Consider the following 16,981-nt stretch of genomic DNA (forward strand, 5'->3'; position numbering starts at 1 on the left):
GCAGAGTCTGCACGTTCTCCCAGTGTCTGCGTGGGTTTCCTCCGGGTGCTCCGGTTTCCTCCCACAGCCCAAAGATGTGCAGGCTAGGTGGATGGGCCATGCGAAATTGCACCTAGTGTCAAAAAACATGTTAAGTGGGGGTTACTGGGTTACGGGAGATACGTGGGCTTCAGTAGGGTGCTCTTTGAAAGGGCCGGTGCAGACCCTATGGGCCAAATGGCCTCCTTCTGCACTGTAAATTCTATGATTCTATGAATCAACCACATTGCTTGCTGTGGGTCTGGAGTCACATGTAGGCCAGGCAACGGCGACAGATTTCCTTCCCGAAAGGACATTAGTGAACCAGATGGGCTTTTACAACAATCAACAATGGTTTTGTGGTCATTAGACTTTTAATTCCAGATTTTTATTGAATTCAAATTCCACCATATGCCCTGATGGGATTCGAACCCAGGTCCCCAGAGCATTACCCAGGATCTCTGAATTACTAGCCGAGTGACAATACCACTACGACATTGCCTCCTCATAGTCTGAAGTCCTCCCCATATAGTCTGATATAACGAGGTGGGAGGTGTGTATGGAGAATGAACACCAATTTGGGTTAGTTGGGCTAAAGGGCTTGTTTCAGTGCTGAAAATTCAATGTATCTTCTACATAGGAGGCCACTTTCCAGTTCTGAAGTCAGTAACAATAACATTTAAAATTTCCTCATCAGAATACCTTTGAAGATTAACGATGCTGCAGTTCTGCAATTCCAAGGACAAACACAAAAACTACTGAAAATCTGCAAACTTCAGACATCACCACATTCCCAGGTCTATCGGCAACCTCCCAAAAAGTTATAATTATTACAGGTTTTTGCTCCTGAAGCATCATCATTGAACAGGTAGGTCACATCATCTCCTGTTTGGCGAGACATGCAGTCTCCCTAAAGTGTCACCAAGCACACTGATGTTATTTGTGAGGGTATCCCAACTTGGAAGACCAGTTAATCAGGGTGTATAGTTTTGTGTTGGTGTGAGGAGACAAGTGAAACCCCAGTAGAATAAATAGCCCAGTCGTGTAACAATTAAAACTATTTATTAAAGACAAATACACATACAGGATTACTCTACTCTCACGCAAATATTGAATGTACCCCATGTTACACAATGTATCTATGATACCTGAACTCCGATTTCTCCTGTGCCCCAACCAACATCTATATTGAATAATCAGCCATAGTTACCACACAATACAGGGGGTGATACTCAAATCCAGGAACCACCATTTTCCTGGTCTAACGAAGATATTTTAAACTGTTACAAAAGTTCTGTACTGCCTTGGCTCCAAGATTTAGCAGCTTGTTTGCTGTAATCTTGGCTTTTGGGCTTGGTGGCTGGAAACTGGCCTGTCTGTTTTCTGAGACTGCTAGATGGTAACTGCCACCACTAGCTTTCCAGGATCTGGGCAATTTTACCATTGATGTTCTTTGATAATGCCTTCTGTGTATTCAGCGGTCTACCCCACCAATTTCCTTCACTATACATTCATGTATGTATATCTCGGGGACCTTCCCAATCGTTTATAATCGATTTGTCCTCTATAAACTATTCACACTTGATTATCTCAACTGCCGTATGAAACTCGTTACCGGGTGGCACATACCAATTGAGGTCATTTTGCATACTCCCTACTGCTGCCTCAGAGCAGATTCATGACAAAAGTTAATTGCCTACTAAGTTGATCTTTACTCTGTGACCATATATTTCCCTTACACTGCAGATGTGTGGCCATGCTTACACAAAAATATTTCGATACTGCAAATAGAAGATTTGCTAACCTTGCAAATTATAAACCCCAGAAATGGCATAATTTCAAAACTGCTCCAAGGATAAATCCATGCCTTCTCTCTTACATGCTGATGCTCAATTATTTTTGCCACCCTTGTTTGCTCCCTATATCTATTTGGGAAAAAACAGGATCGACTGCTATGACCTAAAGAGCTATTCTTTTTGTAACTGTCCCAAGATGTCAGCCATGTGCTATTCTCTGCAGGTTTCTGTTCAGGAACCGACTTGGGTTTGATAAATATTTGAAAAAGGTTCAAAATGCTAATAGGCCAGATAAAATAGGCCAGGGCAGCACGGTAGCATTGTGGATAGCACAATTGCTTCAGAGCTCCAGGGTCCAGGTTCGATTCCGGCTTGGGTCACTGTCTGTGCGGAGTCTGCACATCCTCCCAGTGTGTGCGTGGGTTTCCTCCAGGTGCCGATCCGGTTTCCTCCCACAGTCCAAAGATGTGCAGGTTAGGTGGATTGGCTATGATAAATTGCCCTTAGTGTCCAAAAGTACCCTTAGTGTTGGGTGGGGTTACTGGGATAGGGTGGAGGTGTTGACCTTGGGTAGGGTGCTCTTTCCAAGAGCCAGTGCAGACTCGATGGGCCGAATGGCCTCCTTCTGCACTGTAAATTCTATGAAAAGCATGCTTGATATCCTGCACGACTCCCTTAAGCTTCTCCTGTCAGCAAGGAGTATTCAACTATGGGAAAACAAACTGCAAAAATTGGACATCAGGCATGATCTTAAATGTCATGACACCATTTTTACCTGCATGTTCAGCGCATGGATTCCAGTTCCAGAATTTACCGCACAGAGTTACATCCCAGGGGGTGATGTTGATGTGAAATGAATCATTGTTTTCACATTCTACTCTTTCATGTTCATGATCCTTTCAAACATCTTTGATTGCGAGGCAACATCCAAAATATTTTTCAATGGGCTTTAAACGCAAGTTTCCGATTCCATTTGACAATAAATGCTAGTGCCAATTGAAAGAAAATTGTTGCCGTACATAGGCACTTTGGGTTTTTATTCTCCTCTATTCCTTTCTTCTTTCCCTCCTACCCCCACTTCAAACCCTTCACCGTTTTGTTCCAGCAAAATAAACTTTACAACATAAAGAAAATCTATTACTGAACATTGCCCTCATTGGATAGCACATTTATAGCCAGAAGAGGAATGAATGGGTGATCACCAGGCAGTTAAGAACCAGGCGGATATTGCAGGAGTCTCCAAATGCAACTCACTCCCAACCAATATTCAGTTCGGATTAATGGTGAGACTAGCTGTTTCTCTGGGGTGTGTTACAGATCCAAACCAGAACTCCAATCTTTGATCAAGATCCCGGACTAGAACACAATTTGCATTTGGTGAAACTGAAGAAATGCCACTGCACCACTGGCCAGTAAACAGCTTTCATGGTTAAACAAACTTCAATTTAAACACCAAATTAAACATATTAGCAACAAAGAAATAGCTTACATTTAACATTAAGAAGTCTTATAACACCAGGTTAAAGTCCAACAGGTTTGTTTTGAATCACTAGCTTTCGGAGCACAGTTCCTTCCTCACGTGAATGAAGAGGTGGGTTCCAGACACATATATATCGACAAAGTCAATAATGCAAGACGATACTTTGAATGAGAGTCTTTGCAGGTAATTAAGACGTAATCAGAGCCCATGGCATTAATGTACAAAATCCAAGCAATTAAAACATCAACTTACATCTTCACAGAAGCGCTCTCGATCATCTCTGCAGGAAAAGTACAGGTGTCTGTCTAGGTGGAAATCATCTGAAGAGAGTTCAGCTACACGCAGGATGGCCTTCTTACAGTTATCAGAAATAATTTTGTCTTCGCTCACCAAAGCCTTTTCCAAACAGGATACCACTTCTCCCTGTGAATGTGCATCCTGTTTTGAGAGAACAAACAATTTAGAAAGGTTCCACACCCCACCAGGACAGCCAATCTGTCTTAGCTAATTACAGATCTTTGTCTACCAACTAGTCGCTAGACATATTTCAGTGTTGTTCCCAACTAAAACACACCTCCCCTGCCACACGATCAAACAATGTTCATTATAGCCATGTGCTGTTACATTGCATTACGTTTCGCCCAATGGACTGACTGAAAATGAACTGCGAATCCAGACAATAAATTAAACCTAAACTCTCAAAGATAAAAATTGGGGATGAGAAACATATCAGCCATGATCGAATGGGCTGAATGGCCGAATTCTACTCTTTTTAAAAAAAAATCTTATGGTCTTATAGTTTAAAGCTCTAGGTTTCAGAGCTTGAGGAGCAGTCGGTGTCACTGAGGTGCATTCATAAAGTTGAGAGTTTTGTGAAGAACACATTTCTAGATGTAGCCACCTTGCAGCTGAAGGCGAGGTAACCAGAGAGGAAATGGGTTACAACCAGGCAGTTAAGAACCAAACAAGTATTGCAGGACTCTCCAATCAATATTCAGTTCTGAACAATGAGACAACTGGTTTCTCTGGGGGGCGTCTGCAGCCAGAGTTCATGGCACAACGGCTGGCTCAGCTGTATGGGGATGGGGGTTTGGTGGGGGGCGGGACTGCAGAGGGACGTTTGAGAAGCCATCAGTTAATTCAATTTCACTTTATTGTCCATTTGGAAATTCATTTCTGATACATTAAATTAATAAAAGTAAAATTACCCTATCACAGAGGTCTAACTTCAATTAAAACATATTAAAACTAATCCAATGTATTAAAATAATCAGTAAGCCCCATGAATGCATCTCCTAATTCATTCAAACTCCTGTTAAAAGTTCTTACAGACAAGAGCACCAAACTAGTCCAAGAACCAATTTGTCTTGCATTGTTGTCTTTTCCACAAACAAACAACAGTATACTGAGACAAGGTGATTCTCATTGTTCATGACACTCTTCAGTCACTCAAAATTCTTTGACAGCAGATTTTGTGGAAGATTTTCTCATCAAACTTAATTCAATATTACCTGTACCCTTAAAGAGTCTCCTTTCTGAAGATCACAGTACTAGGAGAGACACCAAATAGGATGCCATTCAACTACAGCCATACAGAAAAGCTTCATGATTGTGGGGTCTACTCAAAAGGATTTTAATTTTCTGAGGCAGTATAATCTGTATTTGCCTTGGCGAGCACATCGGTACACTAGTTCTTCCAATTCAATTTATCATCTACTTTGATATCTAAATACTTGTATGTGCTAACTATTTAAATGTTAACAAGATGAATTTTCAGAGGAATAATAATAATTAGCTTTTTCCTAAACTCTAAATTAGTTCTCGTCTTGTTTTCATTCCATTTAAGAGAATTCTCGCAACACCATTTTACGAACTTCTCCGCCGAGCACCTATAGCTTTCCTTGTTATTCCTCATCAGACCCACAAGTACCATATTATCCGTATATTTCAGGTTTATGTGTGCGCTGATCAACAATCGCTCGTGTAGAGGATGAAAAACAAAGGCGAAAATACATAGCCCCAAGATGATTCAGTACTCGATATCATGGGCTCGAAGTAAATCCTAGAAATTAACATCCACTAGGTCCTGTTATGAAAGAAATCACTGATCCAAAAGTTGGAGTGGGACTGACGTCAAAGTTTTTCCAATTTCTCTAAGCTTGAATGGCATCAAAAGCTGAGGAGAAATCAACAAAGATAGCGCAAACAAGTTGACCAATCTTGAACAAACTGTAACTGATCAATGCACGGAACACGTGGATCTAAAAGGCACTTTCACTGTCACGTGGGAAAATGAGAGAGACCTAAAATTGGCAGCATTCCCTGGTGGGTTTCCCCTTGATGATAATGAAAAGAGTTATTTATAGAAACTGAAAAGATAAGTATTTAATTTCAAGCACAGTTGTGAACTCTTGCACTCAAATGGGCTAAATTTTAGTTCATCTTCAGCGTCTACATTGTGTGATATTAAAAAATGTGTGCACTACATTACTTTTTTTTGTGCTGCTTGTGCTTAAAAACTGTTGTCACATCTAATCAATAAAAATACCAGTCAGCATTAAATGGATCCATTCAGACAAGGAAGGTCCCAAATGTAATCCTTAGTCTGTATTGAGGGCACTCAATGGTCCTCCTCAATGCTCTCTGAAAATGGAGAGAAGAATACAGAACTAAAGCCGGAGTTATCACTCCTGAGTAAAATCAAGGTGGAACAGAGGTTGCGCTGCACAGGAAGGATGTGAAAGCTTTAGAGAGAGTGCAGGAAAGATTTGTGAGAATGGTTCCAGAGATATATAGGTGGATTGGTGAAAATGAGTTTGTTCTCCTTAAGGTTGAGATCACGCTTGCTGGAGGTGTTCAAAATCATGAGTCAGTAGATAGAGAAACTGTTTCCAATGGGAGAGTCAAGAACTGGAGGTCACAGGTTTACGGTGATTGGAAAAAGAACCAATGGCAACATGAGGTTAGGAATGCACTGAGTATCATGGAAGCAAATTAAATTACAGCTTTCAAAGGGAATTAAATAAGCCTCTAAGGAGAAAAGATTTGCAGGTTATATGGAAAAGGTGGCGGAAGAGGGACTAGCTCAGTTACTGTTGCAGAGAACAGAAAGGAGTCTACAGCTCAAATGGCCTCCTGTGCTGTAACCGTTCTATGCTTCTACACTGCAGGAAGTGATCTATTTAGTTCTAATCCTCAAAGACTACCATTAAAAAGTACCTTAATTTGTTTTCTGACGAAAATAAACACTGCAAAAATAAACTGATATATCTTTGACTGTTTCCAACCTATTTTTTGATAAAATAGCAAATGTAAATTTATTCTGCAGTTGTGTCCAGGAACAATTGCCAACATAGAAAATAATTCAATTAGGAGGAAACAGATGTCATCAATGCCTTTAATCATTTTGCACCATCAGGGACAGCAATGTTTCCTGATCTTTGTAAAGATTCAAGGCTTTGGAGCATCACACCATCACTGCTGGGCACAGCAGTTCTTAAGTAAAAGGAAATCAAATGTACACCCAACTGCCTTCGACCAAGGATTGCTCAAACCAATTGTCACTGCCAACAATACATTTGAACCGAAGGCATCTGGATCTGTGCTCCTTCCAACTTTTCTTGGGCTTGCCCTGCAGAAACAAACGCTCAGCCTCTCACACCCCTCTAGCTAATATTATCATAAGTGGCCAACATGCAAATGTCTCTGTTTCACAATGTTTTCTACCTTTATTAGCATTCTTCTACTCCCCCCCCCCCCCCTAACTTTCATCTGTCTGTCCCCAGCACCTTCCTTTTTGTTCTTGCAAAACAAACAGGCCCAAACTTTTAAAAAAATACAGAGAAAGAGGAAAACTAACCAACTGCCGCCTTCCTGAATGCTTGTTTGTCTAGTCTTAAGCATTCTGCGAGGGGCTGCCAACATCCAGTTAGTGCCATTTTGGTGAATTTGCCCCCAGTGGGAGAATGCTAAAAGAACAAATCAGAGACATTCCTGGGGGGTTGCGAACAGTCCCACGAAACGTGGCTCATCTCCAGAAACTTCAATTTAGTTATTTTAAATCCGGAAATCAGCCATTAAGCCAACAAAACAGTCTCTTTCCCCCACCCGAACGAACAACCACCCGAGGAAATGACCTCAAGTCAACCAAGAAGCCAAAAAGAGTCAGGAGAGGAAGACACAGGCGGCAAACATGAGGAGTGAAGCAGAGCGGGACATGGCGGACCAAGAGGGATCACCAACACAAATACCGGTCCAACAACCGACAGAACAATGGGTGGAGCTCCTAACACATCTCCTGAAACTTAGGGACGCCATTGAGGAGGACCTCATGGTGACCGTGAAGATGGCCATTGGAGAGGACGGAACAGCGGTTGGAGACCAAGGAGGCAACTGTGGGGGAACTGGATAAAGTGGCCACTGACCAGAGTGTTCGGATCGCCTCGCTTGAGACAGAAGTGGCAAGGTTGGTGGCGGCCAAGGGAACGATCAAGGAGAAGGTGGAAGACCAGGAAAATAGGTTGCACCGCCATAACCTCAGGATTGTCAGGCTACCCGAGGACAGAAACCCATAAGAATACATAGCACAGTTGCAAGGGAAGCTGGTCGGCTGAGAAAGCTTACCTAAGTTCCCAGAGGTGGACAGGGCCCACAGGTCGCAACGAATGTGTCAAAACAGAAGAACCACCACGAACAGTCATTACAAAGCTCCACAGATCTCAGCACAAGTAGCAAATTTTGAACAGGGTGAGGTGCACACGGTCCTGCAAATGGGAAGGGCATAGGATTCGTGCATAGCAAGACATCGGGGCCAATCTGGTCAAGTGCCAGGCCAAGTTCACCAGGGTCAGGGCAGCTCTATTTAAGAACAAAGTGCGGTTCGGAATGTGTACAGGGCAAGACTTTGGGTGATGTACAACAAGGAGTACTATTTCAACATTCCGGGAGAAGCAGACAAATTCATATGTAAAAACGAACTGGAAGGACAGCAATAATGGACACAGATGGACCACTAATGTCTACTTCTCTGATCAAGGATCCACAAATGGAACCTGTCGAGTAAAGAGGGACCTGCAGAGGTGGGACTCACTCCCGCTTCTCCCTGGGAAGAGTGCAGATGATCAAAGTGAACGTGGTGCCCAGATTCCTCTTCCTGTTCAGATCCCTCTCTATTTTCATCCCTAAGTTAGACAAATTAATCATGGCATTTGTGTGGGGCAAAAACCTCCTTGGATCCGCAAAAGCATCCTACAAAGGAGAAACACGGGGGAAGGCGCCTGCCACTTCCGAACTTCCAACTATACCACTGGGCATCCACCACAGAGAGAATAAGGGGATGGGTCAAGGAGCCAGAAACACAACGGGTAAAATGAAGGAGCTATCCTGTACAGGGAGATCCCTCCGGACACTGGCCACAGTCACGCTCCGATTCCTACCAGCCAAGTACTCAAAAAACCCAGTGGTGGTGGCCGCACTTGGAACCAACTCAGGCACGACTACAGACTGCTAGCAAAATCCATCATGACCCCCATCTGCACGAACCATATATTCATCGACACGACATTAGATACCTCCTTTAAAGTTGGAGACAGGACAAGGAGACACTGATGGTAGGGAACCCAAACATGGACGGCAGGATAACCGCTCTAGGGCAACTGACAGACAAGTTACAGCTCCCAAAAGGGAATGCATTGCAATATATGCAACTAAGGAACTTCCTCCACAAGGAACCAGCAACGTTCCCCAGCTACCAGGACACTGCCTTCTGGACAGACTTTTGTCACGCGGGTGAATTAGGGGACTGCAACTGCGCTGACATGTATGGACGACTACTGGAGGAGATACAGTCACCGCTGGATGAGACAGGGAGGAAGAACTAGACATGTAGGTAGGGGAAAGACTTTGGATCGAAACGCTGCATAGGATGAACTTCACCTTCCATTAGCCCGTCTGAGCCTAATGCAGCTCAGGTAGTGCACTTGACCAGAACACACGAGCGGGTTCTTTCCGGAGATGATGACAAATGTGAAGATGGAGAATTGGCCATGGAGGCCTGGCCAACCACGCCCACATGTTCTGATCATGTCCCAGACTTGTCGGGTATTGGACCGCCTTTTTCGAGGTCATGTCCAAGTCCAAGGTTGTGGGGGCAAAGGTGGAGCCATGCCCACAAGTGCCGGTCTTTGAGGTATCATAACAGCTAGAACACTTTACGGGGAGAGGGGCAGACGTCCTAGCCTTTGCCTCCCTGACCACCCGCCAGAGACTCCTGCTCGGCTGGAGATCAACAGCACCACCTAAGGCTGCGGACTGGCTGTCCGACTTAGCAGAATGCCTCAAATTGGAAAAAATAAAATTCATCAGGTTTCCGCAATACTTGGAAGCAATTTACCAACCTGTTCGAGGACCTGTTTGTGACCAGCATCCAATAAGGGAAGAGGGGATCCTGAGAAGGGAGGGGGAGGACACCACCTAGAGCACAGGGGAAGCAGGACAGAGGGACCAAAGGGTACCGCAGGAGGGGCGGCCCCAGCAACAAGAGGGGCACACCTGGGTGACCTCAAACAAGACCCTGGTACGTTCATGGGACATGTAAATAGTGCGACTGTGATCATAGATAACTGGAGGGCAGCACAGTGGCGCAGTGGTTTAGCCCTGCTGCCTCACGGCGCCGAGGTCCCAGGTACGATCCCGGCTCTGGGTCACTGTTCGTGTGGAGTTTGCACATTCTCCCAGTGTTTGCGTGGGTCTCGCCCCCACAACCCAAAGATGTGCAGGCTAGGCAGATTGGCCATGCTAAATTGCCCGTTAATTGGAAAAAATGAATTGGGTACTCTGAATTTTTTTAAAAAATAGATAACTGGGAGCCTAATGCTAACAGGCCTCAAATCTGTATATATGTTTCCCATGTATTTGTACCGGATCACTGTTTTCCCATTTTAGCTGTGTCATACTGTGTTTTACTTGGATCTTTTGTTCTCTTTTCTTTAATATTTAAATCTTTATTCACCAATGTTGCTACAAGTCAAATACAAAACCAATAAAAAAACATTTTTTTTAAAACAGATCAGAGAAGTAGGCTTCAGACCAACTCTGATCAGGTGAAGGCAGTGACATCTCAGGCCGTCAATCGATGCTCAGTTACTGCAATCCATCAAGGAATGGCCAATAAGTGCAATATATCAAAATTTGCTTCAAAGTTAGGTGGAAAGTGAACTGTGATGAGGACAAAAAGTCTACAAATGGATGTTTTGTACTCAGTTTTGTGGGAAAAACTAAGGTTTTTTTTAAGCGGTGAGAAACCTTACATGTTGGTGTTCAAAGAGATTTGGGTGCCCTTGCACAAGAAATAAAAGGTTAAAAGGCATGGTACAGTAAATAATTAGGAAGCTAATGGTATGTTAATGTTTATTTCTAAATAACATTGCTCATGTGCGCAGAATGAAGGTTCACCAGATTGATTCCTGGGATGAAAGGGTTGAGCAATGAAGAGTGTTCGATTAGAATAGTTATACTCTGGAGGTCAGACGAAAGGTGATCTCTGAAACATACAAAGGTTCGGAGGGGGTTTGACATGGTAAATGCCGAGACGCTGATTCTCTTAGCTGGGTGACTCTAGAACCAGGGGCTGTCGTCTCATGATAACTGGAAAGATATTTAGGACTATGATGAAAGAAGACGTTTTCCAGGGCTGCACAGCTGTGCAATTCTCTACCCCAAAGAGCTGTGGATGTTCATTAGAGTGTCTTGAAGGCGGAGATCAATTGGATTTTTTTGACACTGATGTTATCAAGTATATGAAGTTCATCCAGGAAAATTAAGAGCTTAGGTAGAATATCAGTCATGATCTTACTAAATAACACAGTAGGCTCAAGGGGCTGCTCCTATTTCTTATATAGGAACGATATTGAGTTTAGCTAAATCACTTCATTGACAATGTAGGGGCTGTTTAGGACAGGGCTAAATCGCTGGCTTTGAAAGCAGACCAGGGCAGGCCAGCAGCACGGTTCAATTCCCGTAACAGCCTCCCCGAACAGGCGCTGAAATGTGGCGACTAGGGGCTTTTCACAGTAACTTCATTTGAAGCCTACTTGTGACAATAAGCGATTTTCATTTCATTTCATTTCATCTCATGTAGCCATGTAAAATGGCTGACTCCTGATTAGAATGGTCAAACCCCGATTTAAAATGGCGAACGGAAGAGGCTGATGGGAAAATCAGCCAACAGGACTCAAACGGACAGCTGCAGGTAACACAGTGTATTCGCCTCTGGGGAAGTCAGTCAGTCCAGACCGATACCTGCAGCCATCAACATCACAACAACCCCAGCCATCTGCATATTAAGCAGCCATCCCCGGGAACAATTGCTACAAATTAGCAACTCAAAGCCGACCCAGACCTTTCGGCGCCAGCAGGGGCTAACACAAAGAAAGGTAAACGACCACCAAAGAATCGCTCCAGTATTGGAGCATATCGAACCAAGTGATTGGGACCAAGTCCAATCACTTGGAACCAGGTACAAGGTCCGCCCCGAGAGGCGGGAAGCCCCTGGGGACTATAAGAATAGGGGCCGTTCAAATCGACCCTTCTCTTCCTGCTCGCAACCTTCGAGACCCTTCTACAAGAAACTGTAAGTGTTACTCCAGCGATCGCTACCAGATAGGCGCTCCTGACTATCGACTTGTACCAGCTTTTGAATCCCGCAGGCTCAGAACTAATTCGAAAGACCATTCGTTTCCCTGACCTGGTGGGCCATTTCCAAAGTTAAGTATTGGCCTTTAGTGGTAGGTAGTAGTCTAGAAGTAGGATTATTGTATAAGTATTAATTGCTGTATATAATAAATGAGCGTTGATTTAACTCTTATTAAGCGGTGTGTTGCATTATTAATCATTACTTGGACTTGAACCACGTGGCGGTATCAGAAAGATACCTGGCGACTCATGAGCAACGGTGACAGAATAAGAATAAAGTAAACTAAGGCTAAAACGAGCAACAACACAGTGGGCAGCTGGAGCCTGGAAAAACATTTTCATGCCTGTAAAGTAGGCAACAATAAAGTTTGAACCATATTCTCAAAGAATCATTCTCAATTCTTGCTTCACATACCAGAGAACACATAACCTTGAAGATACCAAAGGCGCAGGAGTGTACAAGAGAATTTGAGGTTGAGACCACAATGCAGTACTTCAAGAATCAGCTCAAACACAACCACAGGCAGAGACCTAGGGTTGATCAATCCTTCTCATCGCTCATAGTTTGGTTCCAGGACAGCTGATGAGGAGCATGGATCAAAGGTCGAAAGATCTCCAATGTATCTGTTTTCAGATAAATTGGCACCACTGAAGTCATAGTTCATCTTTACCAAGCCTATAAAAAACTATTTACTCGGTATCAGACTACTGATTACCATGCCTACAATGGCAGCCCCAGGCGACTGATTACAATTCATATACTAATGGCACAGCCTTGTGCACCAGCCTTGATGTTGTACAGTAGAAATTAAAGTTGATATTAGAGCAAGCAATTAAAACCATTTTCAGTTCATTGGCCACTCTAATTGGCTATCATTAGGTTTGTGCCTATTGCTGAAGAGTTGTGGTTCCAAAGGGTACCTCCCCAATTAATGGCTGGAGTTTCTCAACAGCTGGTATTTCCCTATGGAAAATCTTAACTACTCTTTTAACTTGGTATAATCAGGGCATTTATATAGGAAGATGCAAAGAGAACACATTTTGAAAAGCATATTAAGTGATGAGACAATTAGAAAGGAGAAATTGGTCCCAAATGCTGGCCTGTGAAAGGGGAGAAGGAATTGTATTGTGGCACAAAGGTATGAGCATTCAACACAGATCAGTTTATAGGATCTTTGTGACATGCTGACACGGTTCATTGATTAATACTTACAAAGCAAAATGTAATCCGTCAGCAGACATTCAGGACTTTGAACAGCTAGTAAAGTTGGGAGTTTGGCAACGGTTGAAGCTTTAAATTATATGTTTCAATTTTTTTTTCCTGCTGAATTTTAGGTATTAAAGCATACCTCATCTGACAAAAAAAATTATTCCAAACAAAGTTCTGACATGGCATTAGTCAAAAATGGTTTATATATTGTCACATGGTTCCATTTTTGTTCTAATTCAACAGCCGCTCCTAAAAAATATTCAATTTCCACATTCAATTTCAGTCCATTGGCAACAACTGTACGCTAAAAAAAAATTACGAATCTACATCTGAAAACTAGCAACCAAGCTTTATTCAATATCATTTTTTTCCCAATTAAGGGGCAATTCAGCATGGCTAATCCATCTACTCGGCACATCTTTTTGGGTTATGGGGATGAGATCCACGCAGACACGTGGAGAATGTACAAACTCCACACGGACAGTGACCCAGGGCCAGGATCGAACCTGGGACCTCAGCGTAGTGAGGCAGCAGTGCTGTATTTTACTCACCACTAAGCAGATTGTCCGTGACAATCATCCATTTTATAAAACACAGTAACATTTGTACTCCATGATACCAACAATTTGTAATGTTTTAACACTTTGTACAATGTCCCACGGCACTTCTCAAGAACGTTATAAAGCAAAACTTGACACCAAGTCACATGAGGTAGCATCAGGGCAGATGACTGAAAACTTAGTTCGTCGGATCCTGATCCTATAAGGTGGAAACGACATAGAACGGTTATGGGAGGCTATTCCAGTGTGGGACCTTGGCAACTGCAAGGTCCACTAATAGTGGAGCAGATAAAATAGAAGACATTGAGGGGGGGGGGCGCAATGCAGGTCACCAAGCACAATGTTGATGGGTGAACAGAACATAGTAACAGAATGCAGAATTTCAGAAGACCCCCACCCCCAAATTTACAGATCCTTATTCTTTGTAACATTTTCACAAATCACTAGACAGTTATCTTTTTAAAGTCAAGTATCAGGCAAATGGATACTTAAAATTTATAATTGCAGGGCAGCAGTGGTTAGCACTGCTGTTTCATGGCGCCAAGGACCTGGGTTCGATCCCGGCCCCGGGTCACCATCCGTGCGACGTTTATACATTCTCTAAATTTATAAAAAATAATTGCAAATTATTTAGGAAGCCAAAACTGAAGAGTCAATACTCTTCACAGAGCAGAGGCAATCATACAAGTATTCCCCAATTGTAGGTACTTTACTGGGAGGAAGAACTGAGCAAAGCCCAAGAAGCTCCAGGCCTTTCACCCACCTATCTACTGGGGACAGGCACCCAGCTGGGGATACAAATTGAGAAAATATGATAAGGATGTCACCCCCAAAACAAAATTAAGGCAATTCTCGAGATCATGCCACTGAACCATTAAAGAAGCACCATTTTCCAGAATACTTGCTTACAATGGTCTGCCAGTGGCACATTAATTATCGCTCAGAAACTGGCCATTTAGTCCAGTGCATCCGAGCCAGTGCTTATGCACTTCACAAGCCACCTCTCAACTCTCTTCATCTAACTTATCAACACATCCTCGGATTTCTTTCTCCCTCTAGATTGGGTTTATCTAGATTGCCCTTAAATGGATTTTTTCAACCTTCAGTCAGGAGCCTGAGATTTATCATTTTTATCTAAGTGTATCTTGTATCTAAGTGTATTCTGCTATGCAAATATCTCACTGCACTCATCTGGAAAGGTAGAGAAGACAAATTGCTATACTAAGATACCACTCATTTCAGTCAGTACAAGGTAAAGAGAAGTAAACTTGAATGACAAATGGTAAACACTTGCATCACACAAAACCTGAAGCTATTCAATACACTCCACATGTCACCAGCATGACTAGACTGATTCATCCAAGACAGGGGTATAGGTTGCTGTGCATTTATTGATCCAAGCCAAATGTCCTCCTATCCTTTTAATAACTCACTGCAGGGATGGAAAAAAGGACTGACATGGTTTGAAATAAAGAACTGACAATCCAATCTGAATGATATCAGATCTATACTTTACTGCCTTCAAATTCCTTGCACCATGGCTCATAATGACAGGCTCATGGTGCCTTATAATTAACAGATGCAAGCCTAGGGACAAAAGAAACTGCTACATATCAAACTACATTCAGCCTCCGAGCGCTTGGAACCAAAGAAAGATAATTTCATGCTCAGGCTCAAAATAGCTTCAAAGTAAACATACTTCAGATCATAATAAGCTTGTTCCGATGAAACTAGTCCAACTGTTCATTGTTTAACCAGGGTATATTCTTGCAGTGACCGTTTAGAAACTTCCTGAACCCAACACAAGGCCATCCTGCAAACAGCCAACACTACAATTGTGACCTACAGCTTGGCTATGATCCTAACCATGGAGGCAGCGCAGTACCTTCTCTCCAGGCCGAATACTGCCACATTTGAGCTGGTTGATGTCGTTCTTGCAACTGTCCATGAAGCCACAGATGAGTTGGTAATCACTGAAAATAATGGCTGTCATTTTGGTTATGAATTGGCGGCACTGGTATTCAGTAATGTTTGCACGATGTTCAATCAAGCAGGAAATGACATAGCCTTTCCCTGGCTCCTGCTCAGCACACTCCTTCACCTACAGAAGAGAAAGGAGGTATTATAAAGGATTAGCACACAGTTAAAAATAATGCTGTTATGCTATCTAGTAAATCTCTTGCATTTTATTTCTTGACATCACCCTAGAAGTTCCCAAGATTTAACTGTAGCTTTCCCAGACAGGTCCAGACCAGTGGAATTGTACCAGTGAAAGCCCACTGAAGGTCCCTGAATATGCAAACCTTAAGGGCTCTTAGTAGTATGTGCAATCCATAAAGCAGATAAGAGGGGCACTTGGATTTCTTTCCTCCAGACAGTCACAGGACTTGTACTGCCAATGTGTTCTGCCAACAGACTTCAAGGTGGTGTCAGACACAGATTGACTTGGAAGGGGCAAGGAGTTAGTTGACAATTTATTTTATAATATTTTCATTCATATTACTCAATCCATTAAGCCAAAATCAATTCAAAATTAATTATCTTAACAAAGCACAGCCTGCTTCAGAGATCACAGATTCAACCTGGAAAAAAGACCTGCCCAGGATGCTGTTTCCCCTGCATCAAATCAATCAAACAATAGGGTTCCTAAAGATTTTCCAATAAATTGGAATGACATCATTCATTTGGGGCATGATCATCTTTAATTGGCAGTTCAACTGGCCAAAATATAAACTAGAGGAAGAAGGTTAGAGATCAAATCTTTTTTCCCCGAAGTAAAAGGGAAAGAACAGAACATCTGCTGTAAAGTATGAAGTAGAACTTACAAAGAGCCTGCTTCCTAAAGTTAGGACAACAAAACCTCTTGCACTAATTAGGTCTATGAAATTAAACTTAGCTACTTTGGAAGAATACTGCAAACTCAAATTCAATACAGCAGCTAGCAAAATCCTGAAAATGCATTTGAATCCACAGAGGAAACTGAATGCCAGACTACGGGTTAATGTAAAAAGTTGGATTTCATAAGTGCCTGCACAAATTATCAAAATATCATCATACCCAATTTAACAGACTCTTTTTTGATTTGGTGCAGAGATTGGCCATTTTAGATTCATGCACTTTACTTACTTCACCTAGGGTAACTTTACAAACTTCCCCCGCTGCGGCTTCAAATTTAGGGTCTGTGGTCAGGTTAAACTTGTAGTTCCACAATAGCTGAAAGAGAAAT

At 42.7% G+C, this 16,981-nt stretch overlaps 1 protein-coding gene across 3 annotated transcripts in view; it reads right to left on the bottom strand.

Annotated features, from left to right (window-relative positions):
• LOC140430793 (Golgi apparatus protein 1-like) overlaps nt 1-16,981 on the bottom strand; it is a 200,069-nt gene that overhangs the window by 82,180 nt on the left and 100,908 nt on the right. For all 3 annotated transcript variants that reach the window (XM_072518489.1, XM_072518490.1, XM_072518488.1), the window contains exons 3-5: nt 16,882-16,968; nt 15,641-15,856; nt 3,547-3,732 (exon numbers count right to left, since the gene is read on the bottom strand). In XM_072518489.1, the coding sequence (XP_072374590.1) occupies nt 3,547-3,732; nt 15,641-15,856; nt 16,882-16,968 (489 nt within the window). The remainder of the gene's footprint in view (nt 1-3,546; nt 3,733-15,640; nt 15,857-16,881; nt 16,969-16,981) is intronic.

Source organism: Scyliorhinus torazame, chromosome 10, assembly GCF_047496885.1.
Source record: "Scyliorhinus torazame isolate Kashiwa2021f chromosome 10, sScyTor2.1, whole genome shotgun sequence".
Lineage (NCBI taxonomy): Eukaryota > Metazoa > Chordata > Chondrichthyes > Carcharhiniformes > Scyliorhinidae > Scyliorhinus > Scyliorhinus torazame.